Here is a 17,535-nt window from a genome sequence, read left to right as displayed (position 1 = left end):
TAGACATTATTGGGATGGAGTTGAGTTGACTGCAGTAAGTAATACGGGTTAGTATTTTCTGGTATATGTGTATACTAAAATAGAAGTCCATTGGAAGCCTATTTGTGTAATCTGTGTTTTTGGTTTATAGGACATGAGAAGGATAGGTTTAAGAAGACGAGGGAGAAAAAAACAACAAAAGAGACCTTTGGGTTGTTTATGATATGTAATCAGAATTTGTTGGGCTAAATGTGGTTTGGTTCAGGAGATAACCACTCTCAACTAATGAACTATGGGTAGGATATGTTAAGACAAACCGAGTCTGGTTCTGTTTGAAATTCCAGATAACGGTACAGTATGGTTTTCGGTATAACCGAACTCAATGTTCAGAAAGTAGTTCTAAACCGAACTCAATTGTTAATTCTCCGGTTTGTATAAACAAATTGGTAACAAAAAATGTTCGATTTAACATCATGGAAATACTATCGAATAAATCAAAAAGAACCAAAAAGTAATAAATCATACATGATAAAGAACCGATTGTTGTCACTTGTATGTGATGCATGTAAACTAAAGGGTTTGATTCGGGGATTTTGTATGGGCCATGCTGCCCGTGCCCTTTTAGTTTAATTGAGTCTCTGTTAATTTAATCAGCAAAACTATTTAAATTTGTAATTGGTGGTCAAATCTCCAAAACCTCCTAATTATTTTATTTTCTTATTATATAAGGAGCACGTACGTGCAAATATGTACGGAGACTAGTTAAACTTAAACTTAAGACATTAATTTTGGTTATTGCATAAACTAGTTCACTTGAAACCATCTTTAACTTTTGTCTATTTTTCCCCGGGATAATAATACTAATTGTGTTTTCTTTCCGTCAATAAAATAAAATATAACTTAAATTAAAGGCAAAGATTAAGCAAACCTGGGAAATAGGGAAAGGACGCGGGGATTGGAATTTTACGTAATCTTCTTTGAAAGCAGAGAATCACCTGATAACTTATTTTAGCTTTTCCAACTTGGAAGAACTATTCCTTTCTTATTTTATAATTTTTTTTTAACTTTAGTAATTTTCATATACTTTGTTTTTTTTGCTTAAGCTTGGGTGCCTCTATCTATTATATTAAATAGAAATCATGACATTTTCAAGTGTGATTTTTTTTTTAATTTAGACCATCATTTAGAAATTTTATTAAATGTATTTTATTAAAACTAATAACAAATAGAATCTTTGGACTACTTTAATGATAATATCTTTTGATATATTTTAATTTTAAATATAAAATATATATTTTAAAAAATCTAACAAATTTGTTTCAAATTTTTTTAACAAGATCTTAATTTTCAAAATTCTATGTAAATATTTTCACTAATTTTGTAATTAGTTTTGAAATACTATTATGTGATCATAATCATTCATATTAAAAGAAAATTATTGTATTGAGCTAAGTATGATAAATTTTTTTATTAAATTAATAAATTTATATATAATTTATTTTGGGGCAATTTCATGTTTACCATCTTCATGGTACTTATTCATCTTTACTACCACTAAAAATATATTTTCAAAATATTTTTTTATTAAGTGGTTAAAGATTCGTATACCCGTGTTCTCTATATATATAATAAATAAATAATTATTTAAATAAATAAATAGATTTTTTTTTTGTGTTTTCGAATTTTATTTTTTCAAATTCAAATTTTTTTTTATAATTTTTTTTTGATTTTGTTTTTTTCGAATTTTGTTTTCCAAAATTTCTTTTTGAAAATCGAAAATTATGTTTGAAACAACTTTTAATTTATTAATATATTTTTTAAGTATTTATTATATATTTATTAGAATACTAAATTTTACATTCCAAAAATTTTATCCCACTCCTCAGCGGTAAACCTTAATTCTAGATTAGTTAACCCTAACGATATAAATATCTTTTACCCTTCATTAAAAGTGAGGGTAAAAATGATTACTTTTTTTTGACAGCAGACAATTTACAGACTCATGTGGACTCTGTAAACCAAATTGGAAACTCTGCATACATGTGTACGACGAAAGACGATTGATGCCGGACACTGCGTGCTAAGTTATCCTTCTTTTGGTTCGCCGTCCTTGGTACATGTACGATGTCTGAGTTGAGAAAACTGCTCCTCAAAAGCTTTATGTCTTCTAGATTACTATAAACATGAAAAGTGGTACTATGAATGTGATAGTTGTGGTAATTTCTCATTTATTTTCATAATTATAAATATTTATGGTCAAAAATATAATATGTTTGTAAGACAGCTTAATATTAACAAACTATAAAATACACATTTAAAATAAACATGTATTTGATTAAAGCTAATAAAATAAAATATTTTTAACTACTTTATATATTAAAAAACAAATATTCAAACAAATCTGTTGATACATTATTTTGAAGATATTTTAATTTTCAAAAAGTTCATGTAAATATTTTCACTAATTTTTTAATTAGCAATGATATTATTATGCATTAATATATATTCAGTTAGTGTTTATAAATGGAAATATTCTATCATATTTTATTTATTTTATAATCATAATCAATCATGTTAAAATAAAATTATTATATTGAACTAACTACGATAAAATTATATTAAATTTATAGATTTTACTTTCATAAATATAAATATACATCTTAAAAAATACAATACAATGATAGAACGACTTAACATTAGCAAAATATATAATATGTGTATCAAAATTAAGATTTGTATATATACAATAATTTATTATCTAAAATGAATAAACGTAAAAAAAATATTGCTAAAAAGAATTCAGCTTTGAAAGTCGAGTCATAATTTAGCATAAATTAAATAGAAAATAATTTTTAAATATGTTGTTTCATGCATATATTTGTTCAATAACTAAATGCAAATAAAATAAGATAAATATATAATAAAAACAATAAATACATACTATGGTTTTAAAAAATTGATGAACTATAGCATATAAACTATAAAATTATTAATTATTTTATATGAAATAGTCATATAAACATTTAAATATATAATTAATGTTAAAAATATATACCACTAATAATTTAAAATAAATATCTATGTATATAAAAATAAAAACAAACATGCGTCGTTGCACAAGATCTAGTTATATTTAAAAGTGGCAAGTGTTACAATTACAAAGTTGTGATTGATCAAACTAGGCGTGAAACGGAATAGAGCCGTGCCTATAGCATGATTAAAAATGCATTGCTCTTAGGCCCCAACATAATCTAAAATTTTAGGAGTCCCTAGTTGTAATAAATGTTTATAATTAACCATATAAAAATCTCACATTATAAGGTTTCAACATAATTTCAGTCTTCATTTTAGTTATAGTAAGTATGTACTCTTACTAATTTTATTATGTTATAACTAAATTAATAATTAGTTTTAAGATATGCTTTAATCTTTGAGTTTTTAACCATACTTTTCATTTCATAATTAGCTTTTTTAAACTTAATGAAATAGCATTTATGTAAAATAATCTTATCATTTAAATCTTACTTATGATTCAATATATTTTTGAACTAAATTTAAACTATTAATATTAACTTTTTAAGAAAAAACTTATTGGCCTTAGGCCTTTAAAATGTTTCTCACTGCACTGAATAGGAAAATGAGTAATTTTCATATTCATCATCAGCTAACCAATTATAACTGATTTCCAAACTTGTAAGTTTTGAAAACTTATCTATTTTTATTACTCTATCAAAGGTTTATGGCTTATTTGTTTGATCCCAAAGGTTGCAAGAAAAATGAGATTAACAAAAAAAGCGTTGCAGGAATCTTAAAAGTAAGCACAAAACACCATTTAGTCGATTTTCAAAATAACTTGTTGCATTCTATTTTTTTTCATATGTAATTACAGAGACAAACGATAATATATTCACAAACTTGTAGTTCAACAAACGTTTCGCTGGTAACTCTTTAACTTCTGTTTCGATTGAATTAAAGGGAAATTTTCAAAATAACTAACTTTCTATTTTATATGCATGATTCTCGTACTCGATCAAATTTCTATAATTACCACTGTTTTCGAAGATTTCAGTTCAAATTAAGCATTGTTTTTAATAGCTGAAAGGAAAGGGCGAGACATAAGGAAAGTACGTAGACCATACATGATTTGAAACTGAAGTTTTCCTCTTTAACAAAATTTCAAACGGGTTACGATGTATATAGATAACGGCCATCAATCTAAAAAATCAGTCTAAAACGTATTAAAAGCGATATTTCTAAGGAACTATTTAGCGAACTAAGACACCAAAATATTAGAAGGCGGCCGGTCTAATGTTATACAATGCCCTAAGCTAGTTTAAAAAATATGTCCTTATATATAGTTTATCCAAAATTATAACATAATAAAAATACAAATATCTTAAACTTTTATAAAACAATAGAATACAATCAAATTTTTTATAAAATAGTAATTTTTAAAATTAAAAATAAAGTTTTCTTTTACATTTTTCTCCATACAAAATCATTCAAATAAATCTCGTATAGTCAAATATTCAATAATAGATGTGTCAGGTTTTTTTTGGTAAAATGATGTGTCAGTTGATTACAAAACAAATCCGTTTAATTTCTCATGTTGTATTTTAGATCGCAAATAATTTCTAAAAGTTTCAGTTTTGAAGACCTTCTTGTATATTTGATTATAATTTCTCTTTATCAAAAAAAAAACATATACTTCAACAAGGTCTCCAAATTATTTCCATAAACAAATTATAATTAATTATGTTTAAATTCATACTCTTGTTTATCTATCTATATTATTAAAACTGAAATAACTTTTGTTACTATTTTTGGAAACATAAATAGCAGTATAAATGAGAATTGTTTGGAAATATGGATAGAAGTATAAGAAAAAATTATAGTGTATTTTTCTTAAGCTGATTAATATAATTACATTAATTATCTTTTCATATTTCACTTAGTTTAACAATTTCATTAATTATTATTACATTAACAATACGTCACATCATTGATTATGCTACCATAATAATAATGATGCATATTTTTATTTATTAGTTAATCAACATTAATTTTGTGCCAATTATAAAATCAAAAATATAAAATAATTGGGTTTTGCATATGGTTAAACGTTCAGTTTAGTTTGTTTTACAATTTTTTTTTTTAATTTTAGTTTCAATTGATGGAAAACTACTTAGCCAAAAACATAATTCAAAGACATGTTTTGTGAATAAAATAATAAGTTTAATTAAAATAATAAAAATGTATTACATTTATTGTCACTTAATTTTTTTACTCCATATAATTATTTTACTAAATAAAAAACTCTTTCTATTTCACTTAGTTTAGCCAAACTAATACACATAGAAAGCTTTTATTTTATTAGTTTATAAAATCAGTTAGGCATGAACATTGGCTTTCCATTTAGGTCTGAGTTACTTTTTTCGGATATCGTTTAAAAAAAAATAGGCCGCTTGAATATTATAAATTTATAAGTGGATCTTGAGTTGGGTTTTTTCTGGGTCTGGATGAATTTGGTTCTAATGTATATGAACCTAAAATATCTAAAAACAAATGTATTTGAAACGGATTTGGATATTTGTACTAAAATAATCATATTACCAGATTCGGTCTAACTCTTTTGAATATTGTTCGTTATATTATGACTCATCTAAAATATATAGCACTAATTACGAAAAACAAATATCAATGTATAAAAATGTAAAAAACAATACCCGATCTCTAGTTTATTTTTAAGATTTCAAACATGATGCTCTCGTGCCATCATAACTAAAATTGCATAACAACTATATATACATATATATATATATATAAATATATTAATAAAACAAAACTAAAGTTGTTCTATCAGTCTAGATGCCATAATCAGTGGTTTGAGTGGTTTACCCTCTGAACGGCCCTCCTAATTGGTTCAATGCTGAACTGCTAAAATTCATTATACATCACTAGAGTGAGCATTCAATATATTTTGTTTGTCGCTGAAAAATATTAGTTAGTAGACAACGACAAAAATAATTACGAGGATTTGATCCTCGCAAAACTCATCTATATATGTGGTGAAAACATTCTAACCTGCCAGGCAAGAGAGGTCACTAATATAATAATACTAGCTAACGTATTTAATGAAGCTACTCACGCTGAACCTAACTCACACATGACGCATACGACAGACAGATTGATAAATGAACGATGAACCGACCACATAATTCTCAGCGACCTAAACTCTTATTAGAGATTTCATGAAAATGATTCAAAAGATTATGCGAGACACTTTCATTTCGACACTACCGAGTAACCCAAACAATTTTCATCTAAGAGCAACCGAAGATCACATCGTGCAATTGTTATCTTGGTCCCGACTCAGTTTTACTTTAATTTTAGTAGGTTCTCCAAAGGCACCATAATGAAGTTATGAACGAAATTGACCGTCTTTTATATGGTGTATATAAGTTTGATCACTATTCAGAAATGATCAAACATGTTTAAAATGCAAAAACCAAAATCTTGGACGAATTGAACAATATTTAGACACAAGTTCATGAACGTAATTGTTGTACTCCTAAGATTTTCATGGTGGTTTTAAAACATAAGTGAATATATTTTATTAATTTAGTTTGAACTATGATTTAAAAACTCGACATATGAAATAGAAAAAGAAAGCTAATGGTCTTTTCCATAACACGTTAACAGTATCGTAGTTTAGGGTAAATAATTAGACATCCTCGTACCTATACTGGCATACAAACTTCTAAATTCCAATATCTTTAAGATGATATAAAACTTCTCATGATTTCTATAGATTTCTTTTTTTTATTGTTTTTATCAATATTGTTTATTATCAGTTTTGGGAAGTTACAATGATCAAGCTGAAAGCAAAATACAAGCGAGAACAACATAAAGAGATTTAAACATAAACACGAAAATAAAAAAATTGATTTAAAAGTTACATGGTTATTGTGATATCTAAATATATTCTTACCTACCGAAAATGAATATGATCTAACAATGCAGTGGAAAAATGTATAAAAAGGAACATAAGGAATAAAAAATTGAAGCCACAAAGCTGAAGAACATGTTTTTATCTTTATTAGTAAAACAAATCCAGAAGACAAAATGCAGTGTAAGACGAGATGGGAGTTTTTTTTTTTAAAGGCGACGAGATGGGAAGTGTTCTGGGGGCATTGACTATACTTTTCTTGCACATTAATAAATATTTAGTTATAATCAAAGTTCTTGTTGGTAAAAAAATATTGTACAGCACATATAATGTCCACTGTACGTACAACTCTTCATATACATTGATGCGATTCTTTCAATATAAACGATTGAACCACTATATCGTTTTATTGACTAAGGGTATTGCCCCCGCGTAAGTGCGAAATTGTAGACATAATTCTTGTTTTATCTTAATATTTGTTAAGGTTATTGTAGCTGTGAATTTTACGTTTTGGATTGATCATTATTTTTCAAGTTTTTTATTGTTATAGGGTTAGAGTTGTGATGATGAACAGTGTATGCACTGCCAGGGCCGGCTCAACACTGATAGGGGCCCTAGGGCAAAAAAAAATTTTTTACTCTCTAAAATTTATATAAAGATAATGTTTAAAATATTTTTAAAATTTAATCAATAATATTTTGTATATTTTGTAATGAAAATAAAACTATATACATATCAAATAATTTTGGGCCCTTTTCAATTTTATTTATTATATTTATAATTTTTTTTATATATAAAAATATAGATTTATAAAAAATTGGGCCTCTTATTTATCATTACACGGGGGGACACGGGCTCGGACCCGGGGCGGTCGCACCGCTTGTCCCCCCTTTTAAGCCGGCCCTGTGCACTGCTCTCCACTCATGAAAGCCTAAACTGTGTTAGTAATGTAATTGATATAGTTCGTGGTGTTGCTTACTGTGTCACTGAAACTTATTGTTTCTTTGTCTTTTTAATTTGTTACTTGTACTGTTAAGATTACATAAATTATATTAAAGTTGTTGAGAGTATCTTTTGTTTCTAGATATTTTTTTTCTAGTTTAATTGTGTAAGTTGTGTGTATTAAGTAATAATTTTTTTTATTCTTATTATGTTGGTTATATGTTTTTTTTTTTTAAACTTGTTGCTTTTACCGGATATTTAACAAATACATACACTTGTATAAATAACTATAAAATGAGTGACAATTAGTATTTGGACCTTAATGGGTTTTAAACGAATATATGTATTTCTCATAAGAAGATAATAACATTGGCATGTTGACTCCATGTGGAGATGTTGTTACCGCCTTTGTGTCTGTTGGGATTGTCTCTTGTACCTCCTGGTGTGGTTGTGTTCGTTTCTCTTTTATTTGTTGGGTAATATGTGAACAAAAACCTGTGTTAGTTATATTTATCAGAGTTTGTAACTTACTCTGCTTTTGTGTTTAGGTAATTTCATTGATCTTGGTTGTCGTCTTTGTCTTTTTTGTAAGCATCTGCGAAAGTAAGTTTGTAAATTGTTAAATAGTTGGCCGTATAGTTTGTATTTGTTTAGATGGTTCAATGTATGTGTCGTTGAGTTTTAGTTGAGTTGATTGGTTTGGTATATTTTTTTTTGCAGTTTATTTGTAAGATTAGACAAAAAGAGAGGTGATCATTAATGATTTATCTTTTTTTTGGAATTCTAGTTTTTGATGTTTTGATTATTTTTGAGTTATTGTGGTTTCTTTTAATCGCCAAAATAAAAATTTGTGTAAAAATTAGGTTGATAAGTAAGGGAGATAAATAGACGACCAAAAATCTTGGAAAGAAAATATTTTTGATTATTGATGTTAGCACAATATAAACAATAATATAAAGAGAATTATGTGTTGATTGTTTCTTACGGATCAATGAGGAGACGGTAACAAATCGAGTTGTTTCATTGGTGAGGCCAGAGCTCTAGACATGACGAATTTGCCCAACCACATCTGCGAGTTTAAATATCAGTTATGATATCAAAACATAATATAAACCCATATGCAATATGATAATATACCTGGGAGTTTTAGGTTTGTGTTCACAATCACTTGGAGATTGTGGAACAGTCTAATCTTGACTGGAGATTGATCTCAAGAGCATCTGTGATGACTTCATCAATAATGGTTAGTGAGATGAAACGAATGAGGAATTGATGATCAGTTATCTTGTACATGTTTGAGCACCTAGCAACCTCAAAATGATCGACTTTCACAATGGAATATGCTTTTAAAGATGACATGTAGTGATTAGCACGTCTGACGGGAATAAACCCATAAATCACAGAATCTGCAAATAATATCATTCAACAAGAATCAGAAAATCAATTTAAACAATTATGTTAAATAAATGTGATAGATCGAAGATTAACTTACCTTTTCATCAAGGAAGAGAACCGTGATTCCCACAAACTCCATGTCTTTCTTGAAGTTAAGGGAATCCAAGAAGAGGAAGAAGCCAGAGACTATGTTCTGACTACTACAACCTAGACGGAGAGATTCGAAGGTTGAGTGACGGACGCCGAGACGCCGGTTTAAGGAACTGGAGAGGCATAGAGAAATATTTTCTAGAAGATGGTTAAAGCTAAGAGGAATCAATGAGTTTTCTGGAGATGCATATTGTGTTCATCAAAGATGAGAATCATATATATATATATAGGATTTACCGATTTACAGAGGGGCTATAAATCATAAACATTTATGAGCAATCGATTTAAGATGGGGACATGAAAAGTTCACTGGTGAAAAAATAGATTACGAACAGACACACTTTGCAACTCTGCAACTCAGACTTGTTTGAGACAATGATGAAAAAAATCAAACTCATGTTAAACGACAACAGTTTACAATATGGGAAAACTATAATTGTTGCAAATTTGACATTTTTTCATATAACGTGATGAATCCCATTTAAAAATGAAACTCGTAATACACTTGTAGGTCCGATCCTTAGAGGAAGCCTAAGAAGCAAGGACTTACGACCTTTATAAATATATATTAGGTTCGGTCATCAATGTACAAAGTATTATTTAGTTTAGTGATATAAATGTTGATGTTTTTATTTCAATAACCCGGATTCGAGCTATGGCCTTGACACTTTTCACACTTTTTAAAAGTGAGATCCACAAATCGCTGTCGTTGCGTGTTGAAAAGTGAATAAAAACTCAACTATTATAATATAGATTATGACATCTCAAGATACCACAAACAAGTTTTAATTTGTAAAGTACTAGTCAGATTTTAAAACTCTTCTTTTTGAAACCAAATCATGATTTATATTATTTTAAGAATTTCTTATAAAGTTATAATTTTATTTATGTTACAAAAAAAAGAAGATATAATTCTATTTTTTAAAGCGTTTAAAGTACAGTTTAAAAGTTGTATGACAATTCGTTAGCCCATTCAAAATTAATAGAGTTTTAGTTCTAACAATCATTATAAAAAACAAATCAAGAACTATATTCTGAGCTTTAACCACTAATTTCAAGTTTTATACTCGTATATATGATATCTTGGATCTTTTATTTGGAATTTTGCTGTCCCTCTGTTCGAAGCATTCTTTGCTTAAAAACAGGTTAGCCCCAGGAATAAAGTTAAGTTCCCACCCCCAACGTTTTGGGTTCAAGATATACATCTTTTATCTTTATGTCTGATATTATTTATTTTCAAGAAAGTTTAGCATCGTCGAACATGTTGCACATTATCTAAATGCTTTTATGCACCTTAGAATTTTCATTGTCTTACGGTTCGAACTACAGTTCAATCGATTAAAAAATAGTTTGATGACAATAGCGTATATAGTACTGGAGTATATAGCAAGAAAATGTTTATTACACTATTATATAATATATTTTGTTCTTGAAAACGAAAATTTAACTTCTTAGAAAATAATCCTAAACATCTGAAAACTTGAATCCACTCTTGCATTAGCTACATTGTTATTCACGTTCTCATACTGTTATTGTTTAATTATAATTACTGAAAATGAAAAGTTTATGTGTAGATAAATATACATATATATATACAGAGAGACATGTGTAATCCCTATTACTTAACCACGAATCAACGTTGCAGTATCATCATCCTATTAGACTTTGCAGACGGATTTCCCTAATGCCTACCTATATTTAGTAATTTTAAAATTAAAAGTTTGTGTTTTAGTTAACCATCTTTATCGAACTCGAGTGAATTTTCTACAATTGTTTCTTCAAAAGCAAAAAGAGAAATCGATGAACAACACCACTAAGTAAAGTCAAGCAGCTTGTGCATCATATTTTCCTATAGTTTTGAATGAATATAACCTATAAGTTCGAACATCTCGCAAGAATTATACATTCTTTCGTGCTACATGTGAAACTTCGTGCATTTGTAGTAGTATCACATTTTGTGAGTGAAAAAAGATATAAGAATCATTTTAATCACATAACATATGGCATACGTAATTACATATGCAAGTAAAAAACACTTGGTCGGAGCATTACAAGATACTTAAAACAAAACGTACATGGCAAATAAACATGTCACATGTGTAAGCAAATAGCATAGCTGTATATATCCCATACTTCAAGTCTCCATCTACCATGCCAACATTAATCCTTGATGGAGACACTATCTAAAGCACTTCAACTAACTCAAGTTCACTAAAAAAGCTTAGTTACATAACATTACCTATACAAGCAGTTATATAACATCGCGGTCTTTATAGTTTTGTATGTAATTCTCATCTCAGTCTATCTTCGTTACTCGTTTAGTATAAAGGATGATTTTTTTATCAAACATGATCATATCTAGAACAAGACAAAACGATGATACATGCATATATATAAATATGAAAATAAATGAAAGAAAAGGAACACAAACAAAGCGAATCGTGATGCGACCGTTCCCTTGGCCTGTCAAATAAATCGTGACCATAGCCCGACCCGGTTTCAGCTGTCCTAAACGAATAGTAAAGCGACACGTAATCCTAGTTCCAGCACACGTAAGCAATCTCCGTCACCGTGTGAGACAACATGGGCCCTCGCTGCCGTCTCGTAACGAGACCAATATTCATCGGCACACCAAAGGCTTCTCTGTTAAAACTTAAAACTCACTGTTGTTTTTTTTAACTTAACGCCGTTAAAACCTTCTCTTTCCTCCTCGTATAAATACCCAGAGAAGCTCTTGTCTCATCTCTTGCTCTTCGTCATAATTTATACTCCAAGACAAATAAACGCCGGAGCTCCGTTTTAGTTACCCGACAACCCGAAACCTCTCCCTCTTTATTTTTCTTTCGGTTTTTGAAACTAGTTTCGGCCGTTGTCATTTTTAATCTGTTAGAGATTTCTGGGGATTTTATTTTTGCTTTGGATATTCTTAAGCACTGAGTTTTATAGCTTCTTGAGCGAGAGCGAGAGAGAGAGAGAGAGCGAGAGCGAGAGAGAGAGAGAGAGTAAGAGCTTTTGTGTCAGAATCAGATTCGACATCGCACGAAGAAGAAGACGACGACATTTTCAGGTCAGTACGAGTTTCGTTGTGAGAAATCCATTTTCTGAATTTTTTTATCGGAAAATGAAAAAAAATCAGAGAGATTCGTTGCTTGCTTTTTTTTTCTTCTGTATAAGCGATTGAGAAAGAACAGAAAATTCACTCTTTTTTTCGATCGATCTTTTCAAACTATTTTTCTCGAAAGAAAAAAAAAAGATTCAGAGGATTTGTGTGTGTGTGTGTATTGCCTTTATCTGCTGCATATTTTTCCTTTACTGTCACTTGATTGATTTGATTTTTTTTGACAGATTTGATTCGTCACTTGTCTCCAGATTTTCCCATAGCTTTCTAACCATCCAAACATACTTTTTTTTTTCTCAAATAGAAACCCTTCTTCAACAAAAAAAAAACTCAAACCGAAATTTTCTACAGCTTTCCAGGAAACATTTACCGTTTCTTATTCATTTCAAAAGTTTCGCGGGTATTTATTGTTCCCTAACTTTGCTTTTGCTTTTTACTAAGAAGAACGCCGAATTTTTCTCTGCCATTAAAAAAAAGCTGTAATTCATCATTATCAATCCTTTATTCACATTTATTGTGAAGCCATTGATGATGGTCTATATATATATGTAGGCTTAGACACAGAAGACAGAACGAGCCCCACTCGTGCCCGGCGACGGAGATAGACTCAACCTTAAAAGCAGAGCTGCTAACTAACAATAATCTTAAATCAGATTCGCAGTTATCGAAACATAAGGTGTGTACAAACCATCCATTATTTCATTCAAATCAAATTCAATGCTTTGAAAAATCAAGAAGAAGAAGAAAAAAATAAAGGCTTTTTTGTTTGTATCAGTTATTGCATTTGCTTATCAACAACAAGTGTTTTACTACTCCCCCTATTATTATTCTTCGTAATTCGTGATTGCTGCAATTTTCTTTTGGTTTTTAATATAACTTTTGTATGGTAAAATACAATTCATATTACATGTATGTAGCTTTTATCTCTCGACACGCTTTAGATTGGTCCATCATCACTCAAAACCCTAAATATAGAAACCAGACTCCTTTTCTTTTTCCAAACACGTGACTGTCAAGACTCTATTTTCTTGTTTCAAAACATTCAATATTTCCTTTTCCAGTGATATTTTATATTTTTCTGTTTTCTTTTTCCTGTCTAGAATGGTGATAAACACGGGGATAACCTCCACATATTATTTGATTCTTTTGTCAAATTGTTTTTCTGTTTTATTTTGGCTGCTTACATAATCTAGATTTTTAAAATGTCAGGAATTTCGGTTACTGCATTAAAATGTTTTTATTCTCATTCCAACTTTTGATAGCCATGGGGCTCATCATTGTTTCACACGAAGGCATTATTTAATTTGAAAACCATTTTATGTTACAATTTAAAAAAATAAAGAAGATGTTATTCACGGGGGTCCTATCCTCTGATCCCCAAGTTATCTTTCTTTTCTGGTTCCAGTATTTGTTTTAAAAAGAAAAGTGTTAACTTGTAGTTTTAGATATATTTCAATACTTTTGTCTCTATCAAAGATCCACTCCACTAATTAGAACTTCCCATAGCTTTTATTATTGTATTCCTGCCAATTGTTTCTTTATAGTTATAGTGCTGAGCTCTATAAGCCCCTTCTGAGATTGGTGTTGAGCTCTATAAGTCTCTGAGGTATAACACCCAAGTCCAACCATGGCGGAATGTTTAAAAAAAAATTTAAGACTGTTTTCCATCATTTATTTAAATACTAATAATGGGTTTAGATCTTGAACCAAATCAACTTTATCAAGTTCTATTTTCTTTTTGACTAGTTGTTTTCTAACCAGAAGAGAGATGCGTCACAACTTTTGTTCTTTTGTGTTGTGTGTTGCGTTATAGAAAACGACCAATTGGCATCCATATTCCCCTTCCTATGTTCTAACTAATTTTTACGATTGTCTGTTACTATTCATTTCGTAGGACCATTTCTTTGTTAAAAAAAAACCTTTACCTTTTAAATAAATTAAATCCGTACCCTGATTACATAAGCTATATCTACCGTGCTATATGTCGGATTGTGGATCCCTTTATTGTTTAGCTCTCTCTCTCTCTCTACTTTTTAGTTTTGTAATGACTATATTCGGTTTCTAGTAGTATTATTAGTTGAGGTTTGGTTGTGTGATGTTTATTTTATGTAGACTCTGTTTCATACGATTCTGTAGGGCTGAAAAGGCAAGCGAACACAAAAAGAGGCAAAGATGTTCACTTGCATAACTTGTACCAAAGCAGACGGAGGTGAGGAAGTCGGTGCGCGTGGAAGCACCACTCCCAATACTAAAGAAGCCGTCAAAAGCCTAACCACACAGGTCTCTCTCTCTCTCTCTCCCTATGAATCTAATCTCTTCTTTCTTTGTTGATCCTTCTGCTTTTTTTTTCACTTTTTTTGTTGCTTTTCCCTAATTGCCTTGCTAGTGAAACAAACCAAAGACACAGACCCCAATTTAAAACGTATCTCACAGAAGATAAAAAAGCAACTCTTTAATACTGTATAAGAAAACCTACAGTCCATAGATTCGCCTGATATTCTTTTCTTTATCTTTGAGATTTGTCTAATGAGAAGTGATAATTCATTACTATAGTGGTCTACTATTGTTTAAACAGAGATGGAACTTCACTTGCTTGGAATCTTTCACCAATCCCTCTTTCATAGGTTATGTCAGTGTGTGTTTCCCATCTATGTGACTAGACATGAAAGTCAAACAACTACTGAAACCAATTTAAACCCAGATTCCAAAATCCTTAACTGATGTATCCAGTTTGAATTATTCTTTAGGATTGTAGTGGCTGATTAAAGCTAAGGGGGTCATGATTTGATGAATATTGCAACTGAAGACTGATCTAATTATACCTTTTTTTTTCTCAAATAAGCTTTAGTGGATTCTTACCTAAACAGGAAAAGTAAAGCAAAGGGTTTAAAGAGTAGGTGCAACTATTTAGTAAATCAAAAGAAATGAAAATACAAAAGGAAAGAGATGGCCGTTATGATTGGGTTCTGCAGATTGAGAAGACAAGATGAAGTAGTTTCTTTTTATATAATAATGTTAATTATGTTAGATCTCGTAGCTTTATTGATGTTCTTTTAAGAATGATCATACTAGATCTCCTTTTTTTAAACTTCTTGACGTACTTAGTCATGGCTTAAAGCCTGATACTACATATAATGTTAGTGAAACTGTTGTATTAATCTTTTTGTTGCGTTTATGCAGATCAAAGATATGGCAATGAAATTCTCGGGTGCTTATAAACAATGTAAGCCATGCACTGGTTCATCTACCAGCCCCATGAAGAAAGTACATAGACCGTTCCCAGATTATGACAATGCCTCTGAAGGTGTTCCGTACCCTTACATGGGTGGAAGCGCTGGTTCTACACCTGCTTGGGACTTTACAAACTCCTCTCACCATCCAGCTGGACGGCCAGAGCCAAAATTCACATCAATCTATGGAAACGATCGGGAATCTATCTCTGCTCAGTCTTGTGATGTGGTACTAGATGATGAAGGGCCTAAAGAGTGGATGGCTCAAGTAGAACCGGGTGTCCATATCACATTCGCTTCCCTTCCCAGTGGAGGCAATGATCTGAAACGTATCCGCTTCAGGTAATTGACCTACTTTTAACAACTTCTGTGCGTATGATTTACATCAGTAAGTTGTCTAGAACAGAATCTGCATGTCCTGTTTCGATATGTATGTTGGTTTGGTTGCAGTACACTGTTAGATGTAATGTTTCAATTATCGTTTAGTTGGAAAACACATAAGTGCTTGCTTATGTTATTACACTGGAAGCTGAAACTAACCATTACTTGTGTCTTGTTTTGAAAGCCGGGAGATGTTCGACAAGTGGCAAGCTCAACGGTGGTGGGGTGAGAATTATGACAAAATTGTTGAGCTTTACAATGTACAGAAATTTAACCGCCAAGCTCTTCAGACGCCTGCTAGATCCGAGGATCAGGTAAACGGAACATTGATTTGAAATGTTACTTGAGTGTTTCTTCAGACAAGAACCTTTTTTGTGAAGCTTTGTCTTGTTTATTTTTTCTATTAGTCACAGTGTTTATTTTTTCTATTAGTCACAGAGAGATTCAACTTACTCGAAGATGGAATCAGCGAGAGAAAGCAAAGACTGGACTCCAAGACACAACTTCAGACCTCCAGGAGTTAATGTCCCGCATCACTTCTATGGTGGCTCTAGCAACTATGGTCATCATCATGGAGGACCTCCAATGGATGCAGCTCGAACCACCACTTCTTCAAGAGACGAACCACCCTCAATGAGCAACGCAAGTGAAATGCAGGCTGAGTGGATCGAAGAGGACGAACCAGGCGTTTACATTACCATCAGACAGTTAGTAGATGGTACTAGAGAGCTACGTCGGGTCAGATTCAGGTATATCAAACATCTTAACTAGATGAATCCTTTAGTGCTAAAAGCCTTTTTTGATTACTCTGGTTCCCGGTTACTCGAGATTGGAAACTCAAGATCATACCACTTATGCTTTTATTGTTTGATCAACAGCCGGGAACGTTTTGGGGAAGTGCATGCAAAGACATGGTGGGAGCAGAACAGAGAGAGAATACAAAGCCAATACCTCTAGTAACAGAGAAATACGAGTGTCTTCCAAATCATTAATTAATTAACCTTTTCTCCACATAATAACACATCTATATACATTTTGCTTATCTTGTTTTCTTCTTAGTTTAAGATCCATGCCTAATTTATGTATAAGTAGTCGACGATTAATCTGATTACATATATAGCCATCATCAACCGCTAGAACCTAAAAAGGAAAATTGTAAATATCTATAGAGCCAAGTGCGCTTTGAAATTTGTTGGTAACCAAATTGAGTCCTAAACACTTCATATAGTTCACAATACTCTTAACAATCGCCTAAGAAGAACAATATAGCTGCTGGGAGAGCATCGAGTGCACGGAGATGAAGCCCAATCTGAGCCACAATAGCAGTCAAACAAAGATCAGAGGTAGAAGAGAATATGAAGCCTTTGACCGGGACAGTCTTTCAAGTAAAG

The 17,535-nt window shown here is 30.7% G+C and overlaps 1 protein-coding gene across 1 annotated transcript; it reads left to right on the top strand.

The window, feature by feature from the left end:
- The first annotated feature begins 12,147 nt into the window (after nt 1-12,147).
- Nucleotides 12,148-17,283, top strand: LOC106435112 (protein BREVIS RADIX). Its single transcript, XM_013875965.3, has 7 exons — nt 12,148-12,482; nt 13,086-13,209; nt 14,670-14,813; nt 15,714-16,105; nt 16,329-16,458; nt 16,577-16,893; nt 17,023-17,283. The coding sequence occupies exons 3-7, from the start codon at nt 14,706-14,708 to the stop codon at nt 17,099-17,101; spliced, it is 1,026 nt and encodes a 341-aa protein (XP_013731419.1). The 5' UTR covers nt 12,148-12,482; nt 13,086-13,209; nt 14,670-14,705; the 3' UTR covers nt 17,102-17,283.
- Nucleotides 17,284-17,535: the final 252 nt, after the last annotated feature.

Source organism: Brassica napus, chromosome A9 (assembly GCF_020379485.1).
Source record: "Brassica napus cultivar Da-Ae chromosome A9, Da-Ae, whole genome shotgun sequence".
In the NCBI taxonomy this organism is placed as follows: Eukaryota; Viridiplantae; Streptophyta; class Magnoliopsida; order Brassicales; family Brassicaceae; genus Brassica; species Brassica napus.
This window is presented reverse-complemented; position numbering and strand designations above follow the sequence as displayed.